This window comes from Myotis brandtii, unplaced genomic scaffold (assembly GCF_000412655.1).
Source record: "Myotis brandtii unplaced genomic scaffold, ASM41265v1 scaffold506, whole genome shotgun sequence".
Classification (NCBI taxonomy): domain Eukaryota; kingdom Metazoa; phylum Chordata; class Mammalia; order Chiroptera; family Vespertilionidae; genus Myotis; species Myotis brandtii.
The window spans coordinates 3,554,188-3,575,297 of record NW_005369287.1 but is presented as its reverse complement, the minus strand read 5'-3'; the positions used below and the strand labels follow the sequence as shown (position 1 = coordinate 3,575,297).

The following is a 21,110-nucleotide window of genomic DNA, read 5'->3' as shown; positions in this document are numbered from 1 at the left end:
TGGGACAGTGAGAGCATTCTCGCTTCACTGCTGAAATCTCTCTTACTTCCCAGCTGCCTCCCTCGCTGGGGGAGATGCCCAGGAGTCTGAGTCGTGATGGATGGGCTGTCACACAGCTGGCAAGAGAACAGGATCTTTCCCAAGAGCGAAAGCTCCGCTGCAGCACAACCCCATTGGCCCTGCTTTGCCCCATACACTGAAACCGTTTCCCAGCAGCTGGGGGCACAGAAGAGCCTCAGATGAGGAGCCAACCACATGGGGATGGTTTCAAGTCTCACCTCTGCATGTCCTAGCCATGTGGCCACTTAACCTTTCTGAGCCTCGGTTTCTTCATCTGTAAAATGGACATAAAGCCTATCAGATAGGATTGTTGTGGGAATTGTATGAGGTGGTAGTTCTCATCTCGGGGTGATTTTGTCCCCGCCAGCCAGGATACATTTGACAAAATGAGACGACTTGTTAGGTTGTCACATCTGGGCAGGGGTGCTACTGGCATCTAGTGGGTAGAGGCAGGGATGCTGTTGAACATCCTACAGTGCTCAGAACAGCCTCTCACAGCAAAGACTTATCTGCTCAAAAATATCAATAATGCCAACACTTAGAAACCCTGGTATCGGGTGATACACATGGAAGAACTTATGAATTATAGTGCACCATTTATCATATTAAGAAAGAAGAACATGCTTTTTGGCATTTGAACAAATTACTCCCATGGGATCAAAGTAGTTTTCTGCTGTTGTTCATATTTTTTACATTAATACATGAGAATCTAGGAATTTCCAAGTGTCTATGCTAAAAGCTGTAAATGAGAGACTAACAAGGCCAGTGCACTGCCCATAGTAGGCAGTTTATAAATGCCTGCTGTCCGGTGCACAAGACAAAGAGCTTTTGAATCCAAAGAAGTATGCAGATCTTCCAAGCAACAGGGCTTAAGAGAGATCAAAAGGCAATTCCATTAAGATAAGCTGCCAAGTAAATGAATGAAAAATAAATATCCTAAATACAGGTTCCTGGCATCAGCAACCTTTTCTAGCTGCTGACCTGGCCACGGAAGATTCAGAGGGAACAGATCCTGAAGGTGGGTGCCAACCTACTAATGGAAGTCAGGGTTGCATTGAAAATGTCCCTATATCCTCACACCAAATGGGCTTCTTGATAACTAGGTTGTCAAGGGTAGGTTTAAAGAGGCTGAAGAATAGAAGATGAAGGGGGTGAAGTTTGCAGTACAGAATAGGATCAACAAATGTGTAGCATGGGCAAGAGCGGTTGGGGATGTTGGTGCCTAAGATCCTCATCCTAGGGAGCACAAATACCTAGCAGCCTAACATAAAAATTATGCTTGAGAAGTTACATAAAATTGTTGCACTTTAGCCCGGCTGGTGTTGCTCAGTGGTTAAGCATAGACCTATGAGCCAGAAGGTCACAGCTGGATTCCCAGTCAGGGCACATGCCCGGATTGCGGGCTTGATCCCTGGTGCGGGGTGTGCAGGAGGCAGCCGATCAATGATTCTCTCTCATCATTGATGTTTCCATTTCTCTCTCCCTCTTCCTTCCTCTCTGAAATCAATAAAAATAAATTTAAAAATTAAATTTTTTTAAAAATGGTTACACTTTATTAAGACAATAAAAAGTCCCCGAACTTTATTGTTTTAATAAGAGCTGTTCTTAAATTGTGTTTTACTTACTTAATTTGATGGTGTGTTTAGGAGGAGGATGGTTCCCACTTAATTTTAAGTACCCAAAAGGTAATTATCTGTGAAAAATCCTAGAGGAAACATGGCACCAAGCTTCCTGTAACATGAAAGGAGAGATGTCTAACCGCAGACAGCAGGAAGACAGAGCCGAGGGGAGAGGAAACCCTCAGATGAGCTTGTCCAACTTTACCTACTTGGAGCTAATCAAGCTTAAAACCACCATTTTCTGTTTCCCCCAAAGACTCGCTACACAGAAAACATAGAGTCCCCACAAGATGCTCTGCTTTCAACCTGGGGCACTTTATGTCCTCAGGTTCTCAGTGAGAGATGTGACTCATCTTGCTTTTCACCCAACAATTTGGGGAAAGAAAATAAAACCTTCCTAAAATGTGAAATCAGGCTGGTATAGTATGAGGTAGAGGGAGCAGTGAGATGTACACATGGAATTTTTTGAGACACAGGAATTTCTACAGGTGCCTTCAGGTGGGCAGCAGTAACCCCTGCTACGTCCAGAGTCACTCACTGTCACTGTGGTCGCAGACGGAGAAGTTCTGCTCACAAGACACAGGACCCAATGGGCAATAACTCGGCCACCAGCCAGCTACCCCAACACCAAAGGCTTCCGCTATGGATGAGGCCACACAACGAGCATCATCAAACGCTGTTTCATTCACACAAAAAGGCGGGGGGAGAAAAGGAGCACTTCCCCCAAAGAGCATTAAACTTTACACACTTCAAACCACATCAACTAAAATCAATTCTGAGTAACAAGAATAGAAGCCTCATCTGAATTGGCAGGAATCTGGAATTATCGAGTATCTTCAAGGACGTTTGGTTTTAAGACTTTCATGTGAAGACTATAATGAGGAGCAGATTAATCAGTGACTGCCTGGTGGGTGAACAGCTTCCGCCTGCAGATCAAGGACCAAACTCAACAGGGGCCTAAGGGAGCAGAGACACAGCCAAGCAACCTCGGCTCCACTTCTTTAAATTTACAAATTTAAAATTTAACCATTTGAATAACTAGTTTAATATATATATATGTCGTGTGTGTGTATAAAATTACATATATAATTATTCAAACAATGTACGATGTGAAATTTCAAATAGTACCAAAGGGTACAATTAATTGCTACTTTCTTTCAACACTTAAGTCCCCAGGCCCCCCTTCCCTCCCAGGGCAAACTGCTGTTACCAGTCCCTTGTGTCCTTCCAAAGACATGTATGTGCTGGTATGTATGAATGTATGCATGTGTATGTGTTGACTTGCTCTGTTTTTTGTCTTAACAGGTTGGTTAGTTGGTTTCACTATGGTATAGCTTGCACATCCTTCTTTTTCCTTACACTTTTCATCAATTTTTTAAATTATTTTTAATTGATTTTTAGAGACAGAGGAAGGGAAAGGGATAGAGAGATAGAAACATCGATGAGAGAGAAACATCATCGATCACTTGCCTCCTTGCATGCCCCTTACTGGGGATTAAGCCCTCAACACGGGCACGTGTCCTGACTAGGAATTGAACCAGTGACCTCTTGGTTCCTGGGTCTATGTTCAATCACTGAGCCATACCAGCTGGGCCAATTTTAATGTTTGATTATTTAAGTAGATAAATGATTATTTTAGAGACTCAGTTATTTACCAGAAATACTCCACTTTGCAAGCCGTGCACACAGCCTTGGGCAGTCCAATACTGGCCGTTTCCCAGGGAGGTCACCTCGTGAGGCCCAACTTGGCAGGGCAACTCTGTTGGCCCAACACCCCTATGGGAACTGACTCAGTACCTGGCTGCACAGTAAGGGCACAGCAGACGTGCTCTTCACCACAACCCACAATTCAACCTCAGGAAAACAAAGTGATAGTTTGGATATAGTTTTTTAAAGAACCCAAAGCTGACACCACTACTGTTGTTGATAAGGAATGAGGAAGGAGGAAGCAGGGTTGACATTTACTGAGTGATTAAAATGCACTACGTAGTTTATGTCTGCCACTTGTCATGGCAGCGGCAGGTACAGAAGACACAACCATGGTTTCCCTGCAGTCCTGGGTGCTAAGGGCACAGTCAACAAAGAGGGCTGAGGCCTGCACACCACCACCACCCGCCCCCAGGAGAAGCGCTGTAATACAGGTAAGTCCTGGTATAGATGGGAAAACAAAAGAAAGAAGATCCACTCTGAACGGGCAGGTCAGGAAGGCATCACAGATGTATATGAGCCTTGAAGGCCACGTAGCTATTTGTGACATGAAGAACAGAGAGGGAAAGGCATTCCTAGCAGAGGGAACAGCATAGAAGTGTGAAAGTACACAGTGTGCCTAGGGAACTGCTCACCTAGAACACTGAGTGCATGAAGGTGGAGGTGGAGGAAGACAAACTGGACCTAACATGTGATGGGCACTCAATGCCAAGGTCAAGTCTTGGACTTCGTCTTAGGAAGTGGGGTGCTATGAAAGGTTGTTGGAGCCAGGGAGTCCCACCACCAGCAACATTCCCTTGCTCCTCTGCTCTTCACAAAAGCTCAAACCAGATGTTTCCTTGGCAAACAGGTGCAGTGGAGTGAGCATGTAGCAGAATCTGACCACAAGAGAACACCAGTTCCTGCCTTCAGACAAGTAAGGTCAACGTCCCTGTTGCACAGATGAGGCAATTGGAGAAGTGAGAGTGATCAAGATGTTTAATGTCAAGGCCATAGGTGGACCATAACTCCTGATAGGAAGGTAGGGAAGGAGTGGAAGAAGGACAGAAAGGTCGGGGAGCATCAGCCAGCCTTTTTAGATTTAAAGGGGAGGGGACCTGTCCATAGCACCAGAGATAAAGCTAGACACTGGTGAACTCCTCCTCAGAAACCATAAAGCAGTCCCTGTAGCTTTATCAGCACTGCCCAAGAGAACTTTCTGTGCTGATGGCAATGTTCTATAGCTGAGCTGTCCATTTCTGCAGCCACCAGCCAAACGGGGCTACTGAGCACTTGAACCGTGGCTAAGTGAGATGGAGGAACTGAATTTTAAACGTTCATTTCAGTTCATATAAATCTAAAGTACCTCTCTTGTGGCTAGAGGCCTGCATATTGGACCACACAGTGTTAGAACCGACCTCTTGTCCTATTACTTACATCTACTGTTTCTAGACAAGTGGAAAAAGGGAGTTTGGAATGCCTTCCCACTTTGTAATCACCCTATTACTTCTGAGTTCTTCCAAATTGTTCTGAGAGGCCTCAACTCCATTTAATCATACAAGAGAGGTATTCCGTATCATTTGTCAGATTGCCACCAAAGTTCTCAGCATTCAGTCAATGAGTTACCGGCAGTGCCCTCCCTAGGTGATTAAAATTGGGTATTGTTTTGAGGAGAAGCACCCCATGTTCCTTCATTATTAGCACAGTAAGCATTCTGGTATGCATTTCTGTATAAACAGTGAGATGCAGTGGGGACAAGACACTGGACTAGATGGCATCTGAAGTCCCTCATAACCAAGTGGTTTCAGGTTCTACAGATGTCGCTGGATTCGGCTCAGCAAGCAGGTGCTTCCTGTTGTAATACATCCGCACCAAGATATCAAAGCACCTCTCCCAGGTCCTCTGGCTCAGGCCCCAGCTAGACCCCAGGGCGGCAGAGAGTCAGGGAAGTTATAGACTTTCACTATCAGGAGAGGATGGAGATGGGGGGGGCGGGGAAGACAATGAAACAGTAGCTTCAAATCTCCTCACTCTTCACGCTTGGCTGTGGATTGAACACACAAAATTCCTCACCCCTTGTATCCCCCCACCACCACCACCACCTCCTGCTTTCTAATTCCCCAGAAGTAGTTCACACCTTCCCCAGGCCTCTCCAAAAAAAGAAAGTCTGGAATGTCCCCAAACAGAGCTGTCTACACCTGGCGACCCAGCTACCAGGGGCGGGGTCACCAGTTGGGCCTCTGGACCCACCCATTTCTGTGCCCTCAGCCCAGCACACAGGCCTGGGGACAGACAGCACCCACAGAGCACACTCTCTAGGCTAGAGCTAACGCAGGCCAGCCCATCACTCTCCAGCCTCCTTTCTCACTGTGCAATGCCCACCATGCTCTACTTGGACCCCACATCGCTAGGTTAACAATATTGTGGCAAAAGCAGGGGAAATGAGTCAGGAACTACCTACATCACTAGTGTCAGCTGCCACAGGAAAGTTATATAAACACTAGAGGCCCAATGCACGAAATTCATGCAAGGGGCTTGGCTGCAGCCGCGGTGGCTTGGCACTTGCAGCCGCGGTGGCTTGCCTCAGCCCTCGCAGCTCCAGCTTCGTCCAGAAGGACATCTGGAAGGTCGTTCGGCTGTCCAGTCTAATTAGCATATTACGCTTTTACTATTATAGATGGGCAGGTCTGCCCAGCCAGTGTGGTTGAGCGTCAACCTATGAACCAGGAGATCACAGTTCCATTCCCTGTCTGGCCACATGCCCAGCTTGTGGGCTCAATCCCCAGTAGAGAGCTTGCAGGAGGCAGCCAATCAATGTTTCTATCTCTCTCTCCCTCTCCCTTTTTTTCTGAAATCAATAAAAATATATATTTTTTTAAATGGGAAGGTCCATTCTGGGCATTAGCTTCCCCAAGGCTACAGGGAGCAGACAGTGCTCTAATACCCTGACGTCTCACATGAATTAGTATGCCATTCTAGGGGACTGGGGGAAAAAGATAAATACCAGTGATGTGGGCAGCTTCAGGCATGAATATTTATGCATACACTCCCTGAAACTCAGCAGCAATCGCTGCTCATTCAAGACCTCCTAAGACTTATAATGAATTTAAAGTCCTATATTAGGCAATCATATTTTTCCATGACCAAATCTGTATAAGACTGTACCCTGAAATTTACATTTTAATTTAGAATTAGCTGACATGGAGCCCTAACCACACACCTGTGTGATCTAGCTACAGTGTCTTCAAACTCTTTACACCAACAGGTCCCTGGGACCTCCCTCCCGTCTTCCTAAGTGAATGGAGTTAAGTGTTTGCTCTCAGAGAGCACAGTCAAGTGCAGGAGTCAGACAGGGAACCAATCATTGGAGCCCAAAGTAGGAAATGCAAGGATAGAGTCAGGCCCAGGGCCCAAGAACCCAGAGAAAGGATTTCAAGTACAATGAATGTTATAAACTACTTCAAATGCTGCAAATACCTACATTTCCTTAATTTCCCCTTTGATGGGTAAAAAGGCTACATTTTCCATATTATTAGAAGGGTAAATCACCAGTAAAAATGTCCCTTTGGTTCCTCAACTTCCCATCTGGATGTAAATAAGGGCCGGACAAGGAATGAGGGATGATAAAGGGGCTGGAAGACAAAACATAAAGGTGATCCCAGAAATGTTCTAAGAAACAGGCCATACACACTAATTTTAAAGATACAAAAAACTACCCCCCCCCCAAAAAAAAAAGAAAACACACCCAAATACATAGAATAGACCTGTGCCAAAGCTTGGTCTTATGTCCATCCTCATGGAGAGGTGAGCTACTCATGAAAACAAGCATGTGTGATTTCTGTGCATACGCACATACAGAAAAAAGACTGGAAGGTCTGGACCTCCGAATGGAGTCATGTGATCTCTTTCTATGTATCCACACAGCTACATGTCTGGAAGGATGTACACCCCAATGGTATCATCAGAGATTAGGTCTGAGGCTGGAGTTTGGGGTGAATTTTTCCCTTCTTTATACTTTCCTATCCTCTGAGTGTTTTATGTTGTGCATAGGTAACATTTACAATTTTTTAAAATCCGATCTAATAAAGAGGGAATATGCTAATTGACCTTCACACCATTGCAAATATGGTGGCGCCAACAGCCAATAAGGAGGGAATATGCTAATTGACCATCCCACCCTCAAAGATGGTGGCACCCACAGCCAATAAGGAGGGAATATGCTAATTGACTGCCACGCCCTCAAAGATGGTGGCAGCCACAGCCACAAGATGGCCGGCAGGGGAGGCCAGTTGGGGTTGACCAGGCCTCCAGGGGAGAGCAGTTAGGGGTGACCGGGCCGGCAGGGGAGGGCAGTTGGGGGCGACCGGGCCGGCAGTGGTTAGGCGTCGATCAGGCTGGCAGGGGAGTGGTTAGGGAGTGATCAGGCTGGCAGGTAAAAGCAGTTAGGGGCAGGCAGGCAGGCAGGCAGGCGAGCAGTTGGGAGCCAGCAGTCCCGGATTGTGAGAGGGATGTCCGGCTGCCGGTTTAGGCCCGATCCCTGTATCCAACTGCCAGTTTAGGTCCTAAACGGGCAGTCGAACATCCCTCGAGGAGTCCCAGATTGAAGAGGTTTCAGGCTGGGCTGAGGGATACCCCCCCCTCAGTGCATGAATTTCATGCACCGGGCCTTTAGTAACAGATAATATTTACAATTTAAAAAGTAATGCTATTTCCATTATGGCGGGAAAACACATACACATTCACAAGCTGTCACCAGTGAATTCATAATAAGAGTATGTTTGTGGTGGGGATGGAAGGGGCCAGTCAGATAGCTAGCTGAGCCAAAAAGGGAAGTCCTGAGTTCTGTCTCACCCCCACCTGGCCACTGCATAATGGCTGAAAGTCTCTAATTAAAGGGGAAGTGATCATCATCACCACATGTCACACATTTATCCTTTGGGGCTGAAGGCCCAGGGACACTGTACTAATGCCCAGTTAGCATCAGAGCAGATTCGTGAACTTCCCACTTAGCTTATGAGTCACCCCCACAAGTGAATCCACCTTCCATGTCTAGATGAGAAAAATCAAAGAATAGTGAAAATGCAATAAGTTTCTATCAAGCTTCATCTTTAAAAGTTCTCTTAATTGGTCAGATGAAAGACAATGAAACTAAAATCTGCAAAGTCTGATGTCCTTTAAATGCTTTTTAATCACTTGACCATTGTCCTCGTTATCCTACTTTTCCCACAGGTCAAAAGTAATTCGAAAACAACAGTATTGGTGAGTTTCTCTGACTCCCCACCCACCCCCCAAATAGACTTCTGTTGATTTTCAATGACCCTGTGTTCTCTGATGTGGCCATTTGAAAATAATGGAGCCTATCTGAGAACAGACAGATAACCACAAATGGGTTAAAAAGCAGATTTGTTTTCCTTGAGGGGGTTGGTCAAAGCTCCAAGGGTGGCCAAGAGGCCGGACTGACAAGCAGCAGTCTCAGTGAGAATGTGCCACTGAGTCCCTAACTCCTCCAGGCACTTCATGCCAGCAACTGGCTTTCTCCCGAGTTATCTTGCTCGAGAAGACCTGTGACAACTTTTAGAAGAGAGAAGTCACCATTTCAAAGATGAGGAAAGAAAGTCAGAAAGAATAAAGGGGAACTGAGTAGGTCTGTTCAACACATAATTGACAGAGCGGGGATGTCAATATAGGTCTTTTCACTTTGCACACGACAGAATTTCTTCTAAACCAGCGTGTCGTGAATTAAAACATGAATGAAGTCAATCAGAAGATGTTTGTAATTCAAAGTTCATGGGGACCTGCCAAAAATGCTTACCTTGTGTAAACTTACATCACACAAAAATTAGTGCAAAAAGCCAACTCGGTAAATTTACTTTCAAGCAAATTCACTAAAAAAAATTCTGGAATCAGAAGCTATTTAAAAGACTGGAGAAGCATCCCCTTGATTAGGTTACAGGTACCCTATTACAGAGCTGTGCCCTCAAAGTTATTAAATATGGAGTTCATGGGGGAGCGGTACCATCATGAACCTTCCAACTAGCTCCTGCCAAGAAACTAGGATGGGAGATGAGGGGGAGGAGGCATGTTTAACAACTTGGGTTCTTGTTCCAGTCCAGTCACTTACTGGTTGTGTGACTTTGAGCCCATCACTTAAGTTCAAGTGGCTCAGTTTTCTAATTTGTAAAAATGGAGATAATACGACCAACCTCACCGCTGTGAAGAATAATGCAATCATGAGCCCCTCACATATAAGGTATTAATTATCATTACCTCTGTCAACAGGACAGATGGTTTCCCATCCTCAGTGCTTACTGCAGTTCCCAGAACACCGCTGTTCCCTATCCGAGGACTTGCACCTATCTGAGGACTTGCACCACCTACTTGATAAAAACAAGACACCCACTCCTGCTTTTTTGATACTTTCAAAGTCATACACAAGTAAATTCTCATGAGGAGGGTTCCTTACAGTTCTCTTAACACTTTCCCAACCAATGCATCGCTCTGCACTGCTTCCATTTTAATACTGCACTAAAAATAGGATGTTCTGTTTTCTTGTTGTTTGTGTTTTCAGAGAAAATCAGTGTTCTACTCTTCCTAGCACACCCGCCTCGCACCCTCACAGCTACGCCTCAAATAACACCAGAGCCCCGAGATGAACCTATGTGACGTTGAAAAAAGTCAATTCTCTGCCGTTTTGTAGTTTCTGTCTATCCAGGAGCAGAAACTGTCCTAAAGGGATCCCATTACCCATGGAGGGATGAAGGCGGCCGCCCTCACTGACCTTTGTGAGGTCAGAGCAGGAAACCAGGAGACCCAAGGTCAAGTCTTAGCTCCTTACCCTCCTGGTTAGAGCCTCCTCGTGTGTAAACCAACAGGGGCTGGACTAGATAGCCAGCCTTTTAGATTTCAAAGGCCAGTAATTTTTTTAATCTGGAAATTAATTTAGGAATTAAGATTTTTAATCTGAGATTTAATTTTGGAATTAAGAAAGTAAGACTATGTATTAAGTAAGAATACATACTAAGAACAAGAATAGCAGCCTTGAACTTCAGAATGCCTCTCTGAGATGAATAACAAGGTCTGCTCAGAATTTTGAAAGTATTATTCCCTAATTGATCACAGCAGCTATGCTATAAATGACTGGTGACAGCAACCTTGCCTCCATTTGTCAAAGAAGGAATCTTATAGTACCTAACAATTAAATTATTATTTTGGTTCTATTATTAATAGATTAACCGTATTCTTGAAACTACCCAGAGAAATGTATCAGGAAATCAAATTCTCCTCCAGGGAATTAGTCAAATCCTCCTCCTATTTCTTTAAATTCCCTTATTCTTACTACCATTAGGATGGATGTGGTGTGTGCCACAAAACACCAATGCACTTAAGTTGGTTGTCCCCTACCTGGATTCTGACACTCAAAATAAATTCCAGACGAATCAATGATTTAATGTGATAATTAAACTATAAATTCACTGAAAGTAAACACTGAAGGGATGTTATCATAATTTTGAGCAGAGAAGCCCCTTTCTACACATGAGACCAAAAGCCAAAAATGAAAATAAGTTTGACCAGAAAAAAATTAAATATTCTGCATAGCAAAAATATTTATTCAAAGTAGAAATACAAATGAGCTACTAGGAGAAAATATCTACAGTCCACATGAGAGTCAACGGACAAGTATACTTAATACACATACAGCTACTGCAAATCAAGAAGAAAAATATAAACTCAATAGAAAAAAAATGGGTGAAAAATACAAACTGGCAGTTCACATAAAAGAAATACAGGTGGCCCATAAACATGAAAACATACTCGGCCCGTCATGATTTTAGAAGTGAAAATGAAAATAATGGAGCATCTATTTTTTACCTGGGACACTATCAAAAACTAAATGTTAGTAAGAGCCACAGTAGTTGGGGAAGACACAAAATTGATGGGAGTGCAGATCAGAGCAACATTTTAAGTAGACAAGTTAGCAATGTCTGAAAATTTAGAAGACACATTTTATGACCCAACAATTCCACTGGTATAAATACACACACACACACACACACACACACACACACACACACACACTTAGAGATACAAAAAGACATATGCACAAAGATGTTTATTATAGCACTAGAGGCCCAGTGCACAAAATTGTGCACGGGTAGGGTCGCTAGGCCTAGCCTGCTATCAGGGCCATCTTCTGCCTGTTTGCCAGTCCCCAGTCCTGCTCCACCGCCGACACCCACCCCGGTTCCCCGTGGTTCCCCATTGGCCATCCAGCGATCGAAGCCTGCGGGCTGAGGGGAGGGATGAGAGGTGGTCAATGCACCTAATAGTGACTGGTTGATAGGTTGTTCTGGTTGTTATGCTGTTATGATCGCTGGCCTTTTATTATACAGGATTATGTATAAACAACAACAAAATAAAACCCTAAATGTTTATCAGTAAAATAAAGCACTGACATCCAAAATGAGTGTAGCCTGGCCAGGGTGGCTCAGTGGTTCAGCATCAATCTATGAGCCAGGAGATCAGGATTGATTCCTGGTCAGGGCACATGCCTGGGTTGCAGGCTCCATCCCCAGCGGAGTCTGTGCAAGAGGCAGCCAATCAGTGATTCTCTCTGATCAATTATGTTTCTCTCTCTCTTTCTCCCTCTCCCTTCCTCTCTGAAATCAATAAAAAATGAGTATAACAGATCCATATGTCTAATAGGGAATCTCCAAAATATATTAAGTAGGGGGAAGGGGAACAACATGCATAATATTATCCCATTTGTCTAAAAATAGGTGTAGATATGGATACGGATATATGTATATATATGTATACATACACACTAACACATGCCTTAGTTTACTAGAATGACATACAACATCAATTAAGAGCTATTATCTCTAGTGATCATACATGGCAATAATGGAGATGCATTTCTTATTTTATCCACTTCTGTTCTATAAAAAGTAAAAAGATACATATAAAAAATTGTAACCGCCCTGCCTACATATACTAATGAAATGTCCAGAACTCCTACTATAATCCCTGGAAAATAAAAGAGGCCAGAGGGGAAAAGGCTCTACACTGACCCAGATTCTCTTCAGGGCAAGTCAAAAAGGGCAACTGTAATAAGCAAGACAAGGAAAAGAAGGTGTCTCTAGAAAGAAAAAAATAAATGAGCAAAATCCTGTAAGGGAATCATTGCAGGTTGTATTTGGAGTCAGAACAGGGAGGTCTAAGCTAAGCAAGACATTTCCCAGGGCCCTGAGCAAGACACAGGCAGATTATAGTAAATCATCAGAAATTTCAAGTGTGGCTCTTTCCAGCTGATGCATGGAACATGGAAAAAGACTGCAATTAGGTAGAGTAACTGCATTGGAACTAATGATATAAAAGGGATCCTTTGAACATTAAAATCAGTATTTGTTGGCCTGAATAAATTCATTTTGCAATGATTTCCTGTATTTTAAAGATTGGAAATCCTGACTAATCCATGAAAATGCCAACCTATCTCCCTCACATCCGGTCCCAGATCTCATACCGAATCCCGAGGAGAAAATAACTCATACCTGGATGCCAAATCACCTGAGAACGTTTTTATGCACTTAGAATGCAGAAGCTCCTGGCTGAGAAATTAATCAATTTGGGAGCCCAGGTTTTATTTAAGGCTCAGGGACAACAACGAGTCTTCATGGACAGTAAAATCTAACTACTCTGCCTCCACACAATGAAATCATCCACGCGAGCTTCTCAACAGACCAATTAACCACTGCCTAGATTGACAACATAGAAAGCAACACAAGTGTCTTTGCAGGAGCAGTTCCAATAAAGAGCCAGCATGCCTCTTCACTCCACCCACAAGCAAATCCTACGGCTCTTCTCTTGGCTTTAAATGTAAATGTAGCAGGACAAGTATGAATTCCACTATGGTGGGTCACTTTAAAAAAAAAAAAGAAAAACAGCTTCCCCAAAGAAACAGATGCTTGGGCTGGAGAGTAGCCAACCCAAGTCACTGGAAGGCCTCCTTGTTTCCCGGGGTTCCTTACCTTAGAATTCGTTTCCATGTGGTATTTGGCACAAGCGCGCAGCTGAGACACCCAAAGCTGTTTCTCTTTTGCATCAGCAGCTAAAAGAGAGAAAGAAATGCTTAGAGAGACTGTTCCAAAACACATCCAACCTATTTCTACACCCACCTAAGGAGGTGGGGTGGGGTGGGGCGGCAGGCGAAGGAGTGGGGGGTAGAGGGAACAGCAAATTCAGATCTCAATATTCTCAACTAGCCCGTCCTTAATGCCAGAAATCAAATTACGCTACACTTCAACAGAAAATTCCCTCTTAAACCGCATTAAAAATGTATTCTGAAATATCCATTATAAGAACAATTGTGCCACTTTTTTAACCTGCTCTGAAAAACTCATTTCCGCTCCTTTAAAAAGGCAGCAAGGAAGGAGAAACAAGATTATTTTTTCAATGCCTCAGCCACATGTGGCTAATATGAGGATCAAAGTACAGCTTTTCTCGAGGCCTTTTTTTGTTATCTACCAGAGCTGTACTGTGGCATTATTAGCATTTACAAAATAAGCATTCAGTTGAATTACCATTTTAATATGTGTTCTCAAGGATTCTTATTAGGATCGGACAGAACAAGATACCAAATGCTGCCTTGGAGATCCTCAAATTTCCCCCAAAGAGACATTAAAATGCAAGTCAACTGCATCGTCATAACCTTCCATCTGCACCCCCTTCTCTCAAGCACATAAAATGGTTTCTTTAAAATATTATGGATGCATGACAGGTTCTAATAAAATTTAAATCTTTAATTTAAGTGAACAATTAACCACATAAATATTTTAACATATTAATTGCACAAATGTTGACTATGCAGAAAACAATATTCCTCTAGACATGATAATTGTTTACAAAAATGGGCCTAAGTATCGTTTGTCAATAAAACCCAACTTCAGCTTGAACTTGCAGGTGAAGAAACCTAGAGTTGTAGACCAGAGTAAGACCAGGTGGACCAAACTTTCAAAGACAAAGGATTTTGCAAATCGAGCCTTTGTTCCTTAGGAAAGGTGAAGAATTAATTGCCAGTTTGTGGCAATTCCAAAGGCTCAGCACTGAGAACATTCCCAAAAGCTATGCATCTAATGACAAGATTCAACTCTCTGTGCAGGTGAGGTGTGAAATGAGAAAACAGACACCCAGATCCTTGTGGGATGGGCCAAGAACCAGCCATAAACATGCAGAAATTTACCCTGTCTTTTCTGGAACTGCCAAGGGTAATAAGTTAACTTAGCCTTCACGATAATTTCATGTAGATTAAACTTCTATACTTGCTATTAAAATTACCCTTTAAAAAAAAAACCTGAGGTTTAATAATCCAGAGAATAATAACTCAAAGGCAAAGTGATATAGCTCAATTGTCAACTCTTGGATTTTTCTCTTTGGTGTGGATTTGCGTCATTTTATAAACCACAGGCAGGGGAAAGTGACATGAAGTCTTTCCTCCCCCCACCCCCGCTATTGTTTCTGCTCTAACGATTTATTAAGCAATAAACAGCAAAGCAAAACCAAGGACCATATAAACCTAGCCAGCTGGGAAGCACACTGCACGAATCTCAAAAAAGAACATGAATCTTAGCCCATTTCCCCAAAACTGAAAAACTTCCTTCAACTACAGCCATTTTTATCCTATAGGATGATTCTGAAATATGGTTTCTATATAGATAATAAAGAAACAGTAGCTTATTCCATCTCTTGGCAGTAACGGTTGGAGGTGAACGGTGAAATGGACTGAGAGGTGAGGAATCGAGGCCCTCACTCCGGCTTTGCAGAGGCCAGTTCCTGGGCTCGGGGAGAAATAATGAGGCCTTTCCTTCATACTTGGCCTTTACTTGGGCTGAGAAATATGTCATAAGAATGCAGAATTGCCCTAACCGGTTTGGCTCAGCGGATAGAGCGTCGGCCTACGGACTCAAGGGTCCCAGGTTCGATTCCGGTCAGGGGCATGTACCTGGGTTGCGGGCACATCCCCAGTGGGGGGCGTGCAAGAGGCAGCTGAATCAATGTTTCTCTCTCATCGATGTTTCTAACTCTGTATCCCTCTCCCTTCCTCTCTGTAAAATATCAATAAAATATATTTAATAAAAAAAATGCAGAATTACCAATTCCCTGCTGATACTTAATACATACTACTTTCCTCAGACCTTAATACATAACATTGACTCTGTATGTATGTATATACATTCGGATTGTTTTATTGTTGTTGCATTTTGTTATTTCATTAGAAGAATACTGACCATTTTTCTGGCCATGCAACTGTAACAGAATGCTGGAAGAATGATCTAGCAATCAAATTACACTGCCACAGTCAAACCTGGAGTTCCTGAAAACCTGTGCGATGTGTGTGCCTTGGGGTTGGGGGTGGGGGGGGGGGGCAGGACCTACAGTGGTGGCCCAATGCTGGACTCTCTCAAGTCACGCTCACTGACCAGGATGCTGAGCACACATCACTTTTCAAGATGCAAAGAGAAGGCGAGAAAGCACACTGCAGGACATTAACTCAGCACCAGTTGGCTTCTCACCGCGCTCATGACAGATTAAATAAAATATAAGTGAGGGCACAATGCCCTTTACAAGGCTTGTTTTGTCCGTATTGCCCAAAGTGCCCACTGGGCCCTATTGTGGAGATTGACACCATCAGGTCGGAGAAAACATAGACTGAGCTAATATGAAAAATATCCCAAGTCCTAGGCCTCAGCTGGCTTAGCAATCACTCACCTTTTCCTTGTCCTTAATTCCTCAATTAGGACAAGCAATTCCTAATGTCAGGCCATCTCCCCACCCCAGGGGTATGAGAGGCAGCAACCATCTGTCACCACAAAGTCATCAAACAGAGCAAATTGCTCAAGTTGATTCTTTTTTTTTTTTTTTAATCAGAAGACAAGAGAGCCATCACCATGGTGACTAGGACTGTGGCCCACGAGGCCTGTCTGAAAAGTGAGCAGGAGAAGAGCGTACCTCTCAGCTTATACATCTCTCCGTTGGCAGAGTACACGACCAGCATGTGGGGAGCTTCGTCGCTCAGGGACACTATGGCTCCAGATAAAGACAGGGCTCCTCGGGGCTTCTGGTGCTTGCTTTGCTCATTCACAAAATACTGCAGGAGGCCAGCCTCAAAGTCCAGCACAAAGTACCTGCGCGGAGAAACCACAATGCATCACTCTGCTCCCCAGCCCATTCCTCACCGCAAAAAAAGAAAAAGGAAAGGGACCCTTAAATCGACATCAAGGCTCCAAATCCAAGAAGCTCGGAACCAAAAGTCCCCACCAGGTGCCCTCAAAGTTAGCCCCCCCACTCAAGAGAGAGCATTCAATAAGAGAGAGAATGGAGCTGGTGCCTGGCCGGTGTGGCTCAGTGGTTGAGCATCAACCTATGAACCATGAAGTGACGGTTCAATTCCTGGTCAGGGCACATGCCTGGGTTTCAGGCTCGATCCCAGTAGGGGGCGTGCAGGAGGCAGCTGATCAATGATTCTCTCTCATCATTGATGTTTCTATCTCCCCCTCTCCATTCCTCTCTGAAATCAATAAAAATATATTAGGGAAAAGAATGGAGTTTGTGGCAGGCACCACCAGGAAGGGGCAGGTCCATTCGGGATTTGGTGCAATGCCCACCACTTCACCTGGTGCCCACGGATACCACAGTCAACCTCAGAACAGCCACCGAGCAGCAGATGCACCAGGACACAGGCTGTTAGCACACTCCACACGACTTCACAGGAGCAGCAGGAATTCTCCAAGCCTCTGTGAGAGGCCCTTTCACACCTGGTAGCAGCAAGCTGGGCCCTGAGCTTCCTGCTGGCAGCATGAGTACCGTGAGGCGCCCAGCTGCCTGGGTCATCTGCCAGGAAACGGGAGGTGCTATACAACCACCCGGGCACATGCCAGTGGGCCTTCCTAGACATCATTTTTCATACAAAGAGGCGAATATTTCCTCCACTCCAGGGGGTGGCAAAGCCATTGGGCTCCACCAAATCCCTGTCCTTGGCTTCCAGGAGACACAGCCAGAATCTACAGGGCGGGACGAAACTAGGTTTACAGTTGTTTGTATACAAAATAGTACAATAATTAATCAATAATACAAGAATAAACTGTGTTTTGAGTACTCACAACGGTAAACCTACTTCTGCCCCATCCTGTATTTCCAGCTTCCCTTGCAGTTAGGATATGGCCATCTGACTGAGCTTTAACCAACAGAGTACAAACAGAGGTAATGCAGGCCTGGCCCCTAACACCCAGACACCTACCCAGACTCACACTCTCTCTATCACACACTTTCTCACACACACATTGGAATGGAGACAACCTACAGGGCAACTTGAGACCCCCACCATGGGTATGACAAAGGCACAAGAGGGAAGGCCCCTGGGTCCCCGAATCACCCCCTGGAAGAGCCACCTGCTGAGGAACACCCACTTCAGAAGGCTACACGAATAAGAACATTCTCTTTCATTAGGCGACTGAGATCAAAGTCTGTTACAGCAGCGAGCCTCACAGATTCACCGAAAATCTTTTTAACTTTCTATTTTTAGATTCTCCCACTTAACATGTGCTCCCGCTCCTTTACGTGGGACGAAAACCAAATTCCTTCGAGAGGTGAAGCGGGGGGGATATCTGAGTTGCCGATGGTCAAATTATGTAAGTGCCGGCCCTGCCTTCTCTTTAGGAGTAAATGTCTCCAGCCTGACCTATATTTGATGTCACTGCCCCTGGCAAGTCGGGGCACTCAAGTGGACGGAAGGAAACCTGGCTCCAGCGACCAACCGCACTGTGTCCCCACCCCCACCCCACAGAGCTGCGGCCTCCCTCCACTGATATAAACACCCCGCCTTTACACAGCAGGGGGCAAAGGAAGGGGTCCCTGAATGGGCTCCAAGGGAAAGGCATAGCCTGTTGGTTGGAAGAAAGGAAGGGCTTAATATCTTCCTCCCTACTGCTTCCATCAACTGATTTATTGGGAATCGGTCAGACTTCCTCTCTCCTACAGGCAGCTGCCCCAAGGCATCCTGTTGAACAACTAACCATATATTTGCAAAGGACATCATTCAGAAGCTGGTACAAAGAAATGAATTGAACGCTGTTGGTTTTTTTCCAATAACGATGACAGAATAACCAATGGATGTCACATTATGCAGGATATGGAGACGTGCTAATGATTTTTCACCTTACCTATTTCCAACTGACATCTTAATTCTAACCTCCTGCCTCAGATGGGGGAAAAAATCGTTATTTCCACTACTTCCTAAAATAGTTTAAATGCAAATGCACAGGCTTGAATCATGGGCACGAAGGAAGACTAATAATTTAAGACCAATAAAGACATTTAAAAACTCTATCATATTTGGAGGGGGCAGTGGGAGACTGATTAAAAAATTGCAACAAATTAAACACAGGTTCTTTCAAGATGGCCTTTGAAAGACAAGTTAGCTTGTGTCACAAACAGTTAAGAGCTGTCCATACGGCATTAAGAAGGGCAGTTTCTGTTGGTCAGATCCCCTGGGAGGAAAGAAATTACATTAGGTTTCCTGCAGGGTTATTATGGCTGTGCCGGGCACTGCTGTTTGGAGCTTGCAGCTATATCTGAAAGTCACAGCTTTCACTCCACATGGGGAAGTTAACCATATTCCTAGATTAGGTTTCATTACACCAAGCGAAATTGCCAGATCAAATCCTGAAACATTCTTCAAAGGCTTTCCTTTTGGAGAAATGAATAGTGTGTTCTTTTTAAATTAATGCTGAGCTTCAGCATGCAACCTGACTGATGTGTAAGTGGGCTTAATTATATACAAAGAGCATATTTTATTTGCTATGTTAACAAACCAAAGAACGTGCTGGAGAGAGAAAGGGAGAGAATGAGGAGCGAAATCCAACCCAGGAAGGGAGCCATCTTAATTCTCATCAGGACAGCTTCCTGGTGGCACCTTGCCCGTTTCCAACCCCGGGAGCCATGGCAAGTGGCAAGGCCCTTCCTTGGAAGGGCTGAGGACAACACTGCCCACTGCCATCCTTCAGAGAAACCCCATCGCTCTAGAAAGAACATACAAGCGCACTCATAGACACACCTGCATGTACACACGTATGTACTCATACCAATACCCACAGACACTCACACCTGCACACATGCATTCCCATACACTCATGCTCAGACGTGCTCACATTCATAACATCTCACTTGAACTAACTCATGCATTCACACTGTAGACACACACTCACATATGTGTACACACATGCACACTCACACATGCTCTTACTTCCACGCATGCACACAGAACAGCCATTACCTACTTCTGCTTTCCAAGTCTTGCATCTCTGAAGGTTATTTGTCTACACTTATAGCCTTTTAATCCCACCCCCCCCACCAATCTACCTGATATAGTTTCATTAGGTTCAACTTTAGGACCTAAAAGTTGAAAACATACTTTTCACTTTGGGAGCAAAGAGGAATGGGGTCTAGGAGCACACCCACAGTCATGGGCCAAACTCAGCAGGAGCAGAAATACAAAGGGAAAGGATTTGGGGGGGGGGGGGGGGGAGGTTCAGGGAAGAAGCTCATTAAAACTGACAAATTATAACCAAATTACAAGAGAATTACAAAGAGAAAAAATGCAGTGAAATAAATCCTTTGAAGATGAACTTTTGCTAGACAGGCTGCTCCAGACAAAGAGCTAAATCATTTCATCTAAACATAAAAGAGAAAATGAAAATGACAAGAGGAAAGGGCCTTGTTACATCTCTCAACTACCTGCTCCTCAGTTAGGTGAGCAGAGATTTCCACCACTGCCACCACCATCCCCCCAACCACCAAGAGACAGAGATTCCAACACTCCAGAAGGCATTAAACCGCCATAGGGCCCAAAGGGCTCATCATCAACCATGAGACAAATATATTCTATTATATAAGAACTTGATCCATTATTAGCCATATGCAGGCATACAATACAACAAGTTTAATCTCAATTACCAGAAAAACTCAATGTGGCCTGTCTATAGCAAAATCATTTGGCTAGCCTTCAGACATCTTACAGATATATAAACTGAACCATTGATGAAAAGAATTGCTGATATTTACAGAGCACTTTCTATATGTCACCCATTTAACTCATTGACACCTCCCAGCAGTCCCAGGAAGTAGATGGGATCATAACCCTTTCTACAGATGAAAAAACTTGAAGTACAAAAACACATGCTAGAGACCTTCTAGAGAGGAACCAATGGGACTAGATTTTAATCAGGCTGTCCAGCATTACAGCCCATGGCTCTAAACCAGCAAGCTATTGTGTGCTGATTAAAATAAAGTTTTTGCTGTGAAGATGCAAAAACAATAGGGTCAAAAACACAGATTGCAAAATGATAGAAATACAAGAAGACAATAAATAAAACAATCAGAGTGAGAGATGTTAGAATCCTATTGCCCAGAATTTGACAGATATGCAGAAAACAAGTAAAAAAAAAGAGATTCAAAATAATATAATCACAAGTTTTATTTTAAGTTTTACAAATAATTATATACCCCAATGCATACCCCAATGAAAAATATGACTTTTTAAATGTACCTGGAGCATTTGGAAAACAGCCACAAAAAAAAAATCTAACATTTAAAAGTAGAAATTTTACTAATCACATTCTTTAACTATACTTTGGAGCAAAATAAGTAGTTGGTATGTTAAAGGCTTAAATTTTAAAAAAATAAATAATATTA

At 43.9% G+C, this 21,110-nt stretch overlaps 1 protein-coding gene across 1 annotated transcript in view; it reads right to left on the bottom strand.

Moving 5' to 3' along the window:
- OSBPL10 (oxysterol binding protein-like 10) overlaps nt 1-21,110 on the bottom strand; it is a 206,488-nt gene that overhangs the window by 130,848 nt on the left and 54,530 nt on the right. Inside the window, exons 3-4 of the mRNA XM_014548387.1 lie at nt 16,371-16,546; nt 13,394-13,473 (exon numbers count right to left, since the gene is read on the bottom strand). Of these exons, the coding sequence (XP_014403873.1) occupies nt 13,394-13,473; nt 16,371-16,546 (256 nt within the window). The remainder of the gene's footprint in view (nt 1-13,393; nt 13,474-16,370; nt 16,547-21,110) is intronic.